Source organism: Juglans microcarpa x Juglans regia, chromosome 6S (genome assembly GCF_004785595.1).
Source record: "Juglans microcarpa x Juglans regia isolate MS1-56 chromosome 6S, Jm3101_v1.0, whole genome shotgun sequence".
Lineage (NCBI taxonomy): Eukaryota > Viridiplantae > Streptophyta > Magnoliopsida > Fagales > Juglandaceae > Juglans > Juglans microcarpa x Juglans regia.
The window spans coordinates 18544443-18560863 of NC_054605.1; the positions used below are offsets into that span (position 1 = coordinate 18544443).

General features: G+C 33.2%; 2 protein-coding genes across 2 annotated transcripts; both read right to left on the bottom strand.

The window, feature by feature from the left end:
- Positions 1-2740: 2740 nt before the first annotated feature.
- On the bottom strand, positions 2741-4508 carry LOC121237602 (salutaridine reductase-like). The gene is made up of 5 exons (XM_041134430.1): positions 4391-4508; positions 4010-4253; positions 3655-3729; positions 3347-3529; positions 2741-3171 (listed from the first exon to the last, which is right to left on the bottom strand). The coding sequence occupies exons 1-5, from the start codon at positions 4411-4413 to the stop codon at positions 2794-2796; spliced, it is 903 nt and encodes a 300-aa protein (XP_040990364.1). The 5' UTR covers positions 4414-4508; the 3' UTR covers positions 2741-2793.
- A 2498-nt stretch (positions 4509-7006) lies between these two features.
- On the bottom strand, positions 7007-8990 carry LOC121237603 (salutaridine reductase-like). Its single transcript, XM_041134431.1, has 5 exons — positions 8742-8990; positions 8367-8610; positions 8059-8133; positions 7734-7916; positions 7007-7567 (listed from the first exon to the last, which is right to left on the bottom strand). The coding sequence occupies exons 1-5, from the start codon at positions 8762-8764 to the stop codon at positions 7190-7192; spliced, it is 903 nt and encodes a 300-aa protein (XP_040990365.1). The 5' UTR covers positions 8765-8990; the 3' UTR covers positions 7007-7189.
- Between the last annotated feature and the right edge of the window lie 7431 nt (positions 8991-16421).

The following is a 16421-nucleotide window of genomic DNA, read 5'->3' on the forward strand; positions in this document are numbered from 1 at the left end:
AATATAATAAACAATTCAACTTTTTTAAATCTCAAAATAATAATAATATTAAAAAATAATATTTTATCATCTCAACTCAACTTAACTCAATTCACTTTAACATTCAAACACAACCTAATACTATGTGAAACCAACGTTCGGCCACTAACATTTTTGTTATGAATTTCTACGTAGGCCGTGACATCTTCGGATCTTCCTTTCTCCTTCTCTGATCTAGTCGTAACCTAGTAGGTAGGCAATGCCATCTTTTTTTTTTTTTTTTTTTTTATTATTATTTTTAAGTCCTCGTGTCTTGTTCAGTGATCTATCTTCTTCTGGCGGCATACGTACTCTGTGACATCATCCATTCACAGAAACTTGAATAATTTTTTTTTTCGCTATTTATGCAATTTTTAAACTGCAACATCAAAGAGGTCATTAGCTAATTTTTTCAAATTTTTAAATAAAATAAAAAATAATTTAAATTTTTTAAATTTTAAAATAAAAATATTATTTTAACTTTTTAATTTTATAATATTTTTATTCAACTTTTTCTCTCTAATTTTTTAAAATCTCATAAAATATCTTAATTTAAATCATTTTACTATTATTCACAAACTATTTTACTATAAATAACAGATTTTTATCTCATCCGTATAATCAAATGAGCCCTTGTTGTACCATGTAAGGTTAAAAATAATGTTAAATATAATCTTAAAATATATAATTTTTGCACATTCTTTTTAAAAAATATATTCATCACTAAAAATTGAGAAATAATAGTTACAATCGTGAGTGCATAAGCGACATATAATTATTTTAAAAAAATAAATAAATACCAAAACTACATAAAAAGTAATAATTTTTTAATAATAAATCTTACTCTTTTTCAAAACGACTGTACGGAACTTGTGCATTCCATGATTATATGTAATATTACTCTTCAAAATTATATTTTTTTATATAAATTTTAGACATGTCCACTTTCTTTTAAAAAAAAATCGTTATAAGGATTGCATATAGTAGTATCTTAAAACTGTACAAATCGTTCCGTAAAATTATGGATTTGATTCAGATTGGCATGTGGTCCAATGTTTCTAAATTCTACTTTCTAATTTAAACTTTCAATAAAACTGATCCAAGTCTAGTTCTCAAGTTTATTTTTCAATCCTGATCATTATAATTTTCAGGTTAAACGGCGCATCTCATGTATATAATATATATATATATATATATATATATATATATCACTTTCATCAAATTTTAAAAAGATTAGATATACAAAATCCAAACCATTTAATTTGAAAATAAATTTATAAGTTTTAAAAGTAAAAAAAAAAATCTTCAAGTCCTTGATGCTCTATAAATTCCTATATATTCCTCATAAATTTTGAAGATTGATTTTGTCCCAATTCTAAATTACAAAATTAGTAGTAGCAAGAAACTGGCAAGTCTACGATGCCATATATAATCGAAGAGATAATTCTTAGATACCATCACTTCTTATATATCTTTATGATTATAACACTTCTCTTTATAATTATAGTACTTATCTTTTTAATATATCTACAAGTCTCTCTATCTTCCTCCCCTCCAAAAAATACATAGGGATCGAGACTTACTATTTTTCAAGAACCCTATTAGAACTCCTCCTTAAACAAATATAATATATATATATATAATATTTAATAATACATTTCAGTGTTTTTCAACCCCGGTCTCCTTTAACATGTGTACTTATATTATTTAAATATTACAACGTAGAAACAAATTGGAATATACTAGGCTCATGCAGGGTCTTCGAGTTAGATGAAACTGATCTTTGAGATTGTAGGTTGATGGAGCTGAACCATCTCGAGACGGCAGGTCAACGCAAATCAAATAGGAAACACTGATTCTTCTTTAATTTGAGACATTTTTTTAGCACTTATCGGTATTTTGATCATAATTTTACCTATAAATATTAGATTCACGTATATAATCCCAATTTAAAAAACTCTTTTGGACGCGCACATCATGGTCACACAACCATACTTGGTGTGCATTATTTTCAAGCCCAAGATTAGCTATTTTCTCTTCAAATATCTAATTTTAGATATTATTTTTCCTTTTATGATAATATTTCGTTTCTCAGTTGGGAAATGATTTTGATTTCACTTTTGGCCAAATTTTTGGTAGATAGCTTCTTTATTTACGTTATTTTTGGTATGTTTATTAAGATTTTTTTATTTTTAGTAAAATCTTGATATTTTCTAATATACAGTTATTTCAGCCTAATTTGTGAGTTTGGTTGAACATTCTAAAGTTTTGATCATTTTCAATTGAAAAAAGAGTTGTTTTCTGTATTTTAGACGAATCTTTTATCTTCCCTGCTTCGATTATTTGTTAAAACTAGATGTTAAAATTAATCTAAATTCTGTCTAACGTCGTAGGCTTAACATGAACATAGCTAGATAGCTTTTATTCATTCTCCACTCCAGGTAATTAAAAAAAAAAAAAAAGAAGAAGAACAAAGGACATACAAAACTAGCTGTCAAATTAATCTAAATTCTGTCTGACATCATATGCTTAACATGTACATAGCTAGATAGCTTTTATTCATTCTCCACTCCAAGTAATTAAAAAAAAAAAAAAAAAGGACATACAAAACTAGCTGTCAAATTAATCTAAATTCTGTCTGACACCATATGCTTAACATGTACATAGCTAGATAGTTTTTATTCATTCTCCACTCCAAGTAATTAAAAAAAAAAAAAAAAAAAAAAAAAAGGACATACCAAACTGCATGAATCGAAGAATTGCATCAGATATTAGTTAAAAAGTTGACACTTTAGTCCTATCAAAGAAGAGGCCAGAAGGTCCACCTTCAGGCATCAAAGCCAGCATTACGGGGCCTTTAGCTCCTTCTTCAACAGTAAATACCCCGCTGTCGTGACTCATTTCCGTCTTGACGTGACCTGGATGAACAGAGTTAATGGCAATGTTGGGATAGTTCTTAGCCAGAACCCTTGTATAAGCATTGAGAGCTGCCTTGGAGACACTATAAGCATGATAATTTGTAGGCCAGCCTTTGGTTTCTATCAGGTTCTCCTTGACATCTTCTAGATATCCTTCCACCACCTTGTCCACTTTCTCTTCTGTGAGTTCTTCTACATCTCCTAACTCCTTCCTTGCATTCTCATTTGAAATAAACTGAAACACAAAACAGACCATTTAAAAATCTTTCCGACTTGGTCCAAAAAAAATTTCAGCACCAAATGTTTATAGAATTTCCATAAAGTTCGGATCTTGCACCTAATCATCAGAGACAACCATTAAGGGTTCCCCAAGTGCTTTGAATTATCACAAGGGATCACTAATATGTTACCTGTAGTTGTCCCAAGATGGAGGAGACATTTACTATTCTTGGTGAATTAGACAATTGAAGAAGTGGAATGAGTGCTTTGCAAACTAGCTTGATTCCATAATAATTTGTTTGTAGACAATTCGTAGAAAGTTCGTATGTTTGCTTCAGAACTTTCCTAAAGGACATGGCATTTTCACCTGCTATCTGCATCATGGTTATATGCAGAGTAAATAATGTAGAATATTGATTAAAAAATGTTTGAATACTACTTTTGACAAACCTTCTTTCCTACAATGGAGAAAAGAAACGTTCAACATTCCAACACTTACTTCATTAAGGCCTAGTTTTAGGTTCTTTCGATGATCCGGGTCTATTATGGCTCCAAAAACCCCTGCATTATTTATCTGCGATTTTGAAACTTTTCAATATCAGAGCTATTAAAACAGTGGGAAAGAAGATGATATGTATATTTTCATTTTAGGGAAAGAAAAGTTATAGTAACTAGTTAAAAGTGAGGATTTTAATATAATTAAGGTACCGAGCTCTTCCAAAAAGGAAAAAAAAAAAATAGTTAAAAGGTATATATTGCCATATTTCATTTCAATCAATGCCAATCTTCACAAACAAAAGTCGTATGATCAACAGATAAAAGAAGCAATTCCTAGAGAGAGTTGGGTTGCGTACCAATATGTCAAGCTTGCCAAACTGGGTACTGATGAAACTGGCCAGAGAAGAAACGCTAGCTGGGTCGGTAACATCAAGTTGATGAAAGAACACATCGGAGTATCCAGCAGCCTTGAGTTTTTCAACAGCTTCATTGCCCCTCTTCGCATCTCTTGCAGTCAATATCACCCTGATCCCATTTGAGGCTAGCTGTTTAGATATCTCGAATCCGATCCCTTTGTTGGCCCCCGTTACAACTGCAATCCTAGCAAAATGTTTGAAACAAGTGCAAAAGCAAATAAACGTTGGGTATTAAGGATGTCATGTCGTCAATCAAAAGACTAGCTAGGATCTCAGGCTTATATTAGACAGAAAACTTAAAAACAATCAAATTTCAAGTACCTCTTCGTCCCAGCTGAATTCATGGACGTTGTTTCTGTTTCTTATAAACGTGAGTATGTACCACCAATGCAGTTGACGCCTAGCTTGTATGAAATTTCTATGGTTTTGCTCTTGGTTTAAACTTTAGCTTATAGGTATACGTATTTATAGTTGGTTTATCTCTTGATTTTGTGCGTAGGACATGACGTCAGCTTTCTTCGTAGTTTCTAGTACACTCGAATTTAATCAAATTTGTCAAATAAATATAGCACAATCTATTAGCGGGGGTGGGGTCGGATCAATTAAAGCTTTATTTTTTTTTTTTTTTTTGATACAATAATGTGATAAACTATTATGTTAAACATAAAAACTACAGGTTTTTACTGTTTCTTAATTACGAAATTATGCACTAAATATTGCAAGTGTTTTTCTCAATTACCATAAGTACAGGTCTTTTCTCTTATATAAACTATAAGGTTAGTTATCTTTTTTTTAATTAATTAATTAAAAATAGTATTTCTTTAGTCTTGTTATCTTTTTTAAAAAAAATTCTTTCTTGGGGCCCTTTTAATATTATTTTCTAAATAATTAGAATATCAATATTATTTCTTACTGGATTTAAGGGCTTTCATTTCTTAATAAGGACTATTAATGATTTTGGACTTGGATGGTGGGGGGATTACGCAATTGACTATAACTTGCCTAGCTAAGCATTGAGCCGCCCATGGTAGTTGTAGGGGACGTGGTGCTAGTGTTGGATTTGGAGTTGTATATTTATATCACCAACACTAGAATAATCTATTATCTATGGTTTCGGCAAACGATCAAACGTCTGACGTGATGAAAAGTATTAAACTAATTTAAGGGTTCTTAAAATCATACAAAACGGCATAATCTAGTTTGAAGTGTCAAATTTGAAACTCTGAACTAAATTGGAGTCTCGGATTGAGACCCCAAACTATATTGGGATAATTGAAACCCCAACCTCTCAGATTGGGGTCCCAAATTGAGATCCCAATATAGCTTGGGCTTTCAATTTCGAAAACTTAATATAATTTAGGAATTCAAGTTTGAAAATCAAAACTAGATTGGGGTCTCGGATTGAAACCCCAATTTAATTTGGGGTCTTGGATTGAGAACTTAAAATAGATTAAGTTAGATATGTCCTAGTATTATCCTCCATTGCTCTTTTTTTTTTCTTTTTTTCGTCTAATCTGTGGCCGTTCAAGTGGCCTTTTGACTTAAGAATTTTGATAATCTATTGAACTAGTGAGGTATGCATTTCCCATAAATTCCTTGACCACAAAGTCTGCCGACCTATGTTATGGCTTAATTATACCAAATAAAAGCATGGGCTTCCTTTAGATTCAGTTTCAAGCTTCCAATTAATAAAAATTGGCACAAATCAAGTATTTCTAAAGTTATTTTTAACAAAAATGGTATAAACACAAATACTTTACTATTTTTACACAACAACTCAATAAAATATTATTATTATTTAAATTATGTTTGACTTTTATGGATTTAATTTTGACAAATGTTAATATTTTTTCAGTTGGTGTAAAAACTGAAAAAACAATTAAAATATGCAACATTCTAGTAATTTCATTTGAAAATAATTAATGAGATTTAAAAGAAAGAAAAAAAAAATCTTCAAGTTAGTATCAGATCATGTTTCAGTAAATTTCTGTAAATTCTGATAAAATTTTATAGAATTTGTACCAATTTTTAATTACAAAAATGAGTAGAGTCAAGTCTGGGGGATCTCAATAGCCAATTAAGAGATACGTGGGCTTGGGGTTTTCTATGTTGAACCCAATCCATCTAATCTCTTAGAAATCTTCGTGTAAAATGCTAAACCTTTGTAATCGCTACGTTCATTTGTTGGTTAGTGTGATTCCAAACTTGCATTATTAATGAAAGTTTTGCCGGGTTAAATTCTTGGCATTCGATTTCAAAAGGCCTTCTTTCCCGTTTGCTCTACTTTATAGGAGCAAGAGTTCAGGTCAGTTTTTCTTCCCTTTTTTTTTTTTTTTTTTTTTTTTTTTTTTTTTGAGGGTTAATTTTAATTTTAAGAAAAATTATGTTCTCAAGTCAGTGTGTAAAGCACATTATTCACGTCACATAAATAGTAAGATTTGATTTATAAGATTCAAATTTTAATATTTTTCTTCTAAATCAAATTATATCATGTAAACATTTTACTAAATGTGTTTTCGTACAATACGACTTGATAATAGAATAATTCTAATTTTAAATTTACTCTAATGCTTCTATGTGATCGTTTGCGTCCAATTTCCCATGCCTTACTGTACATACGTTTCACTAAATGCATGTTCTCTAACCATTCTTGTTGCATGTCTCTAAAACATGTGTACTGTAAAGCAACCAACTAATGTCAAGCTGTCTAACGTCAATAACTCCATGATTACAGACTCCACGATTGACGTCTCCAGAATCACAGATGCGGATTGACTCTATTCTAGAAATTGTTCTGTACATATCGTATTTGCTTTAAGCCTTGTATGTAAAGTTTCCTTGTGTTATTGTGTATATCCTGACATAAATGTAATCTGTCTATATATAATAAAATCCAAATGCTATGACAAGTTGTCAAAGCACGTTTATTTTCATGCGCATATATTAGTCTTAAAATATTACAACGTAAAAACAAATTGCAATATACTAGGCTTAACCTGAACATGGTTGGTTAGCTTTTATTCATTCTCCACTCCAAGTAAAAAAAAAAATAACATATACCAAATTGCATGAACTGAACAAACTACGAGTACTGCACTCATGTACTGTATCAGATATCAGCTAAAAGGTTGACACTTCTGTCTGGTCAAAGAAGAGGTTGGAAGGTCCACCTTCAGGCATCAAAGCCAGCATTACAGGACCTTTAGCTCCTTCTTCAGCAGTCGTCACCCCGGAGTTGTGATTAAGGTCCGTCTTTACGTAACCGGGATGAACCGAATTAATGGCAATGTTAGGATAGTTCTTAGCCAGAACTCTTGCATAAGCATTGAGAGCTGCCTTGGAGACAATATAAGCATAATAATTTGTAGGCCAGCCTTTGACGTCTATCAGGTTCTCCTTGACATCTTCTACAAACCCTTCCACCACCTTGTCCACTTTCTCTTCTGTGAGTTGATCTACATCTCCTAGCTCCTTCCTTGCATTCTCATTCGAAATAAGCTGACACACAAAACATACCCATTTAAAAATCTCTCAAACAATTTTCAGCACCAAGATGGACGATTATCAGAGACAACGATTAAGATTCCCCAAGTTCTGCTTTGAATTATCACAAGAGATCACTTGGTTGCATCTAAAGTACATAATAAAACTACTAGTATGTTACCTGTAGTTGTCCCAAGATGGACGAGACATTTACTATTCTTGGTGAATTAGACAATTGTAGAAGTGGAATCAGAGCTTTGCAAACTAGCTTGATCCCATAATAATTTGTTTGTAGACAAGTCATAGTAAGTTCGTATGTTTGCCTCATAACTTTCCTAAAGGACATGGCATTTTCACCCATTATCTGCACAATGGTATTCAGTTTTGTAAATGATATAGAATATTGAATTCGGAAATTTCCAGATCTATGCTTATTTTCAACTCCCCAAAGGATTTTGTCGCTTACTACAGTGGAGAAAAGAAACATTCAACATTCAAACACTTACTTTATCAAACCCTAGTATTAGGTTCTTTTGATGATCCGGGTCTACTATGCCTCCATTAACCCCAGCATTATTTACCTGCAATTTTGAAACTTTTCAATATCAAAGCTACTAAAACAGGGGAAAGAAGAAGATATCTCTATCCCCATTTTAGGGAAAGAAGAAGATATATAAACTAGTTAAAAGTGAGGGGTTTGATAAAATTAGAAGTAATGACATGTTCCCTTTCAATCATTGCCAATCTTCACTAGCAAAAGTTGTATGATCAACAGATTAAAGAAGAAATGCCTGGAGAGAGTTGGGTTACGTACCAATATGTCAAGCTTACCAAACTGGGTACTTATGAAACTGGCCAAAGAAGAAACGCTAGCTGGGTCGGTCACATCAAGTTGATGAAAGACCACATCTGAGTATCCAGCAGCCTTGAGTTTTTCAACAGCTTCATTGCCCCTCTTCGCATCTCTCGCAGTCAATATCACCCTGATTCCATTTGAGGCTAGCTGTTTAGATATCTCGAATCCGATCCCTTTGTTGGCCCCCGTTACAACTGCAATCCTAGGAAAATGTTTGAAAAAAATGCAGAAGCAAAGAAACGGTGGGTATTAAGGATGTCATGTCATCAATCAAAAGACTAGGATCTCAGACTTATATTAGACTAAAAACTTCAGAACAGACAAATTAAGTACCTGTTCGTCCCAGCTGGATTCATGGTCGTTTGATCTGTTTCGTAATATAAACGCGAGTATGTACCAGCAATGCAGACGACGCCTTGTATGAAAGTTCTATGGTTTTGCTCTTGGTTTGAAGTTAAACTTATGGGTACATATTTATAGTTTATTTACCTCTTGCTTTTGTGCGCAGTGTCAGTCCATGACATCTTCCTTCGTAGTCTTGTACGCGGTAGGCATCGACATCTTTTGTTTTTCGTAATCAATGACGTCTCTTAATTCAAGTTTGTGTCTGTTGTTCATGGTTTTCTAGATATTCAGCTTCAAAAGTGGCCTTCTTCTTTCCTAAATTATTATTTTAATTCTAAGTTGAAATTGGTGAATATCTAGAAGTAGTGTTCTTTTTCTTTTCTTTTTTAATAATTGTAATAAAATATAACCACATATGAACGTGTGTTTAGACATTAATTGATAATTAGAAGAAATCATATTCTAGAAAGTACGACCATCTTTTACTATCGCGACGTAACAATTGTTTTGGATAAATGATATGCTTTGGTACTATTATGCCATTATCTCTGCATTTTCAAATTTTTATTCGAATTTTAAAGTTTTAAATAAGCAAGAAATTAATAAAGATATGAAGTGAGTCTAACAATATTTAATATTATTTTAAAAAATAATATACATATAAATTATTTTAATATTCGAGATGTGAACAACAACTCGAATGAAGCTGTTCCTTATCTTTCGGCCATGCTTTTTATAATTGTCGCCGTCCATGTGAACAACTTTAGAATTTTGATAATTGGTTGAGTTAGTGAAGTATGTATTTCCTAACACGCGTTTTGGCTTAAATGTACCGTATAAAATTATGGGTATGGTTTTGATTCAGTTTTTCGTATGTCTTGGATGAAAATATCAGCTCCTTTCAACATTGGTGTCATTTTCAGCTTCACTATCTCATGAGATCATGAACATTTCTGTCCTCTAGGACGTTCTTGCTTGCAAACCTTAGTTTTCTATGCTGTAACCTTAAATATAATAAGCAGAATAGATTTATAAGCATATAACGAAACCTGTCATGCACATTCATGTTTGGTCTTTAGTCAAGGAGGTTACATTATTAATTAAGTCAAACAAATATTGTTTGACCTTGTAATAGAGGAAGAAGTACACATGAGACAAAACTCTGTCCCATCTAGCAGATTTGGTGTACTAAATTTAGTATCAATAATTATATAATTTTTTTTATTAAAAAAAAAATTTAAGAAAAGAATAAAATTATATATCTTACGAAAATTATTTTTATCTTTAATAAGTATTGTTTTATTAAACGATTATCTTATATTTAATATTAGTGTGTGGTTTAATGCGCAAAATCACTTAAAAAAAACATTTCGTTTAGTTCGGTGGCTGAACCATCCCGTTCATTTCGTTGTACTTCAGTTCCCTTTTTTTCGGCAGAAACTCTTTGTTCACACTTTCATGAATTAATCGAGCTCTTTGTCCTTGAGAGCAGCAGCCCTACCGGTTGAAGGGTGCCGATGTTCGTTGGACCAAATTCAAGAACTATCTTTTGGCAATAGGTCCAAAATATCTATCTCTGTTCAAAACCAATTTTATGAGAGATTTTTTAAAATTTTTTAAAAAAACTTTAAACATAAAATAATTTTTAATTTTAAATATTTAATTTTTTAATCTAATCATTACAACTTCTACAAACTTTAAATAAAACACAAAAATCAATACAATTTTTTTAAACTTCAAAACAAAAATTATATTAAAAAATCATATTCAAACAATTTTTTTAATTTTGTAATATTTTTATTCAATATTTTCTCTCTTCTTTTTCAAAATCTAATAGAATATCTTAACTCAAATTATTTTATTACTATTCATAGATCATTTAAGTACAAATCACAATATTCTAACTACAAGTATCCAAATGAGCCCTTAGCCACACAAAAATTTATAACTTCTCGTAACATCTTGTCTATAATTAGACCCATTGTCTTACAAGTTTATTTTATACATATGATAATTTCAAATCTCTCTTTTTCTTCCAAAATACTTTCATTTCTATCCAATTTGTAATTAAGATCTATTTAACTATAGAAACAAATTTAATATTTTGAAAGCAAATTCGCTGAAAATCAGTGTGCATACTGTTACTGGTGTAGGCAAATATTATCCTAAGAAAAATGACATTATATCGCACATTGAAGCAAATTATTTTATTCCAAAATCATATCATCTATCTTGTTAACTAAAGCGTTCTCCAGATTGGATTGCAGCTCCGCTGTGAGAAGCAAAACTCCAGCAAATTATATGATTGAATCTCTTGCGTTGAGCAATTATTTATGCATGCTTTTTTATGAATTGTATTTACTATAAAATCAACTAAGATTACATTTTCTTCAGACCCTACAAATTTACGATAGCTCACATTTCTCCTTGAAGTCTTTCTGCTCTACATTTTTCCGAGGAAAAAAAAAAAAAAACAATTACAATACAAACTGCAAAAATTCTTTCTGCACTCAACACAAACAAGATTTACAAGAAGGCCGATCAGTTATGAAGTGGGTTTGGTCCCCCTGGAACTGCCGGTAAAGAAACTCCATAAGTTGGGTCGTTATCGTCTTTGTCTGATCCCTCTGGGGCTCTACCGGAGAAATGCCATGAAAACCGGGAAGAGGAGTCGAATATATCTGTTTGCTTGGTATTTTCAACCATATTTTTGTGGATATGGCGGCAAGTTGATTGCTGGCTGATTGCGAGTATTACCACCAAGACCAGAAGTGGAAGCCTGAGATGCTGAATCCCCATGAATATGCAGATGAGAAAGAACTAATCTTGTTGAAACAAAAGGCAGAGGAAGCAGCTTATAATTGAGTATGTCCTCGAATGCAGGCAGGGCTCGACTCTTTTAATATTGGAACAGACAACCTTTTGTGAAGATAGAGCCAAAATCCACAATTAGTTATATTGAAATGACTGAAATGACCTCTCCTTGTCACCGAAGTTGCGAACAATCCATTTTGCAATTTTAAGCTGCATCTTTTGTCTTCAGAGTTCAGCTAATTTTTTTCAACCATATGGACACGGATTACCAGCGAAAACATGCGCCTTTGAATGATTCACAAAGTGGCCAAGTGACTCAACTTCATGAACATATGGATTGCATTAGCATTGAACTCATCAAATGCTAGTCAAGTCTAAATTTTAACTAAATTTTTTCAAAATTAATTGTATTGGACTAATCAAACCAATTCAACTCAAATTGTGAGATACAGTAAATGAAAATGCAAAGTCAAATTTGTGAGTTAGTGTTCACCAACTAAAAGATTTTTTTATTTCTATTTTCTCTCCGTCATCGCCTTCTCTCCTTCAACTCTTGCATTTCGTTCTCTCTTTTTTTTTCTTTTTTTTTTTTTTTTCGCATCCTCTCTTCCTTTTTTGGGCGATTTGCAATTTTTCATATAAAGAACCACTATATTGGTAGATTTACAATTCTCTAGGCGATTGGCATCTATTATGTTGGTAGATTTGTAATTTTCTCATTTTTTGTGTTGATAGAAACTTATGACCTCTTCTTGTCACCGAATTTACAAACAATCCATTTTGCAATTTTAAGCTGCATCTTTTGCCTTCAGCTCATTTTTTTCAGCACGGTTGCCAGAGTAAACATACGCCTTTGAATGATTAACGAAGTGTCAAGTGAGTCAAGTTCGTTAGCATATGGGGGTTGATAATACGTGGGGAGGTCTTGATTTGTTATCAGAGGTTGAGGGTTAATACAGTCCTTTTGCATGCGGGGAGGAGTGCAGATTTGAAAGATCGTTTGTTAAATGGTGAGTGCGTTGACTTTTCTTTAATTGGATCTCTAATCTATTTGGGTTTTGATTATTTAAACTTTGTGTCACAATTATTGTCGGCGACTAGAGAGGTAGATTTATGGACACGATATAGATATATCGTCGGCATCTAGCATTTTCCTTAACGATATAGATATATATATTTTTTAATTCTTTTCACAATTATATTCTAGACGGAAGATATTTATATAAAATAAAATTCTTTTAATATTTTTCATAAAATAAAATTACTATATTATTTATTTTAATATGACAGCCCTTGTTTGGAGCCGCCCCTGATACACATGTCCTAGGTAAGCTTCACAAAGTTCACAGGTAAGCAGATGCCTCATAGATTGCGAATTGAACAGGATAACCCAAAGAATATTGAATAAAATTACTATGCCTCTCAACTTTGATCGCTGATAAAAAATTATTATTACTTTTTTACTTAATAATTAAGAAAATAATTTTAAATGTATTGATATATTTTTTTTATTTTTTAAAAATATTTAAATATATTAAAAAAATATGAAAAAAAAATCACTCGACGGTACGACTAGCGATAAGAGTAAAGCGGCATAATAGCTCCACTCAAGAATATATGATTATCACAGGGTCCCAATTTTATAAGCATGCCCTTCTACAGTTAGGCTAATTTCTTTGAGATACAAGAACCCTAAGGTTGGCGAATTTGGACTTTTTGAAATATATTTTGTGTAATTATTTTCGTAGGTGAAGTATCTTGCATCTCTTGATTCACAATTCTAGTTGCAAAAACTTGAAAGTTTCAAACTTTGAGGTCTTTGCTTACTGGGTTGTTTGCCGCATGAGCAGAGCTAAGTTGCTCGGATCATCTTCAGTGCTCTGATGTATTCATTCTTGGCATTGTAGAATGAATAATGAATGATAGTCAGCAGCCGCACAACTTGCTAATTCTCTTATAAACAACATTATTATCACTATGCATTATTGATTTCTGGGTCAATCGAAAAATCACATCTGGTCTTTTCTTTGATTATTAGAAAGGACACTGGATGGATGTGTTTTGTCAGTAAACCATTCTACAGCTTTGTTTCAAATGGAAATTCATTTCAACTCATTTCAACTTATCATTATAATTTTTTTAAATTTCAATATAAAATATGATAAATAATTCAATTTTTTTAAATTTTAAAATAATAATAATAATAAAAAATAATATTTTAATAATATTTTATCATCTCAACTCAACTCAGTTTAATATTCAAACACACTCTATAAAAGCACGAAGGAATTCGGATGATTTTTCTGGAATCTTCAAGTCAATATAATAATGACAACATAATATAGCTACAAGCAACATCAAGCACTACAAACCTTGACCTAATCATGACACTTAACACTTCACCCTGGCACTCAAATTCATATTGCTACACATTAATCCTATAGATAGTTCATTTACCAATTTGATGTAAGGCTCCAGTTTCATGCCTAAGATCAATTCCCCAACATGTTCAGTTCTTTTTTTTTTTTTTTTTTTTTTAGAACATTTCCAAGGCAGGACCCTTCAGACTCACTCCTGCAGAGTAAACCCCAATCCCAAGTAATGCACCCTCAGAAGTTTTTCTACACGAAATTGGTTAAATGTATTAAAAGCATTTAATACCCATGAGGTGCAGCCCCAAAGGATTTGCACTCATGAAGTGTTGAACATTGGATCTTGAAAGGAGTAATATCTCAAGACCAAGGCCTTCACCACTTAGGCCAATCCCTTGGAGTTTCACAACATCTTAAGGTTAGGTTTGGATAGTAAGTTGAGATGAAAGTTAAATAAATATTGTTAAAATATTATTTTTCAATAATATTATTATTTTGAAAAAGTTAAATTATTTATTATATTTTATGTAAAAATTTATAAAATTTGTAAACATGAGATAAGATGAGTTGAAAGCCCCTCTCAATCCAAACCGAGCCAACAGGACATCACCTCTCTCATCCCAATCGGGCAGTTGTGACATCCAACCTCGCTCAGATCTTCACCTTTTAAAAGGTCATAGTAACTAAACACATACTTGCACATTTCAACCGCAAAGTTGGCCGTTGAATGATATCACTCAGAAATGCATATAAATGCTATTACGGTATTTTAATGAATGAAAACACTGAATTCTTAGAAAATAAGGGGAGCTTATTATCAACAACGTCTAGCTCAGTAAAGAACATAACGAAGGATTGCAACAGGCATGGCCAAAGATGCAGCTAACATACCCTTAAGGCAAACAGATAGAGCAGCCGCCTCCTGTACCCGTGTCATTTGAACATAACCAGCAGCAGTGTGTGCCTTGACTGTCATTGAAGATATGCCGCATTCATCAAACCTGTTAGCACAGAGAAATTTCCCATTCAAAAACCCTGATAATCTATACATAATACAACTATACATCGGAAAGACAAACCTATCAATACTTCCTGTGTACTTTGCCAATTGCCTATTTATTTAATTCAATAAAATTTTATTTAGCCTATATATATATATATATATATATATATAAAAAAAAATCTACCAAGAGATTAAAAACTACACTTTTATACGCCAACGAATGAAATACAAATAAATCTACGGGATTTTAATACAATTTAGTTTTTGTACCAGAAATACTGAGGGGGTGCATACAAGGATCCCACCCATCCCAGTTCTCTCACAAAAAACACTCTCCTCTTCCAACAGCCGCAGCCGCAGCCGCAGCCGCACTCTTTTAGCGATCTTCATAGAGACGCACTGCTCCCAACCTTCCTCACTCCCCTCCCACCTCACATTCCAACTTTCTCATCCTCCAAGTCCTCTCCAACCACAGTCAGCCTTCCCCACAATTACCCGCGGAATACGTAGCCGACTCTCCCTCGAAATCCAAACCCAAATAATCGTAACTACAGAACCTTCTCCTTTGAACCAAACGTTTCACACTGCTCGAGTTCAAATCCTCACAATTTCCCCCCAAATTTTTTGCAAAGGGCTTCGTTGGCTCCTTTACCGGACCGTAATCCGAGAGACTTCGTCCGAGGTTTCATTTCTCGAAAACGCCTCCGGCTTTGCACAGAATAATTCCTTGTATTTACGGAATTCGAGTTTGTCAAATTCACATTTTCCAGCCTTTCCCATACCGGCTTCCTCAAGTCGATCAGCGATACGATCAATCATCTCTGTTCGATCCAATAAACCCTGACCATCCATTCGGTCCCCGCGGCGGCGAGGATTTCAACGGACCGTCGTCTTCGTTCCACAAATCTTCGGCTCCTTCTTTCATGAAGCGATTAGCTAGGGCTTTAATGTGATCGGTGGTGCTCCTCGAGCCGCCACCGGTTGAAGGGTTCGAGCTTATAGGTGGGTCGGACTTACCAGAGAGTTTAGCCCTTATATAGGACCGAATTCGAGCCAGATAAAGCTCCTTTTCTTGCTCAATGCGTCTCATCTCTTTCACTCTGGCTTGTTTCTCGTGCATGCGCCTCCATTGCCACTTAGTTACGCCACCGGGGAAGGTCCGGGGCCCACCGCCCATGGGTCTGGTGAAGACGAGAGTGCATAGGAGCTTCGAGAAGGTTCTGGGACGTTCTAGAACGGTCGCAGCGCCTGGGGACATTTGGTTTAGAGCGAAATGAGCGAGTGCAGGAATGGGGTGAAGATAGTACAAAGAGCTAGGGAAAGAAGATGGAGTGGAGAGAGCGAGCAGGATATACAACCGTATGGTGTTTAATAAGGACGACGAATATGGGTTTTCATTTAGGGTTTAAGGTGGAGTTATTGGGCCCAGATGGGACCTGATTTTGAGAGTCTCGTCCTTTCACAGTTCCGGCTAAATAC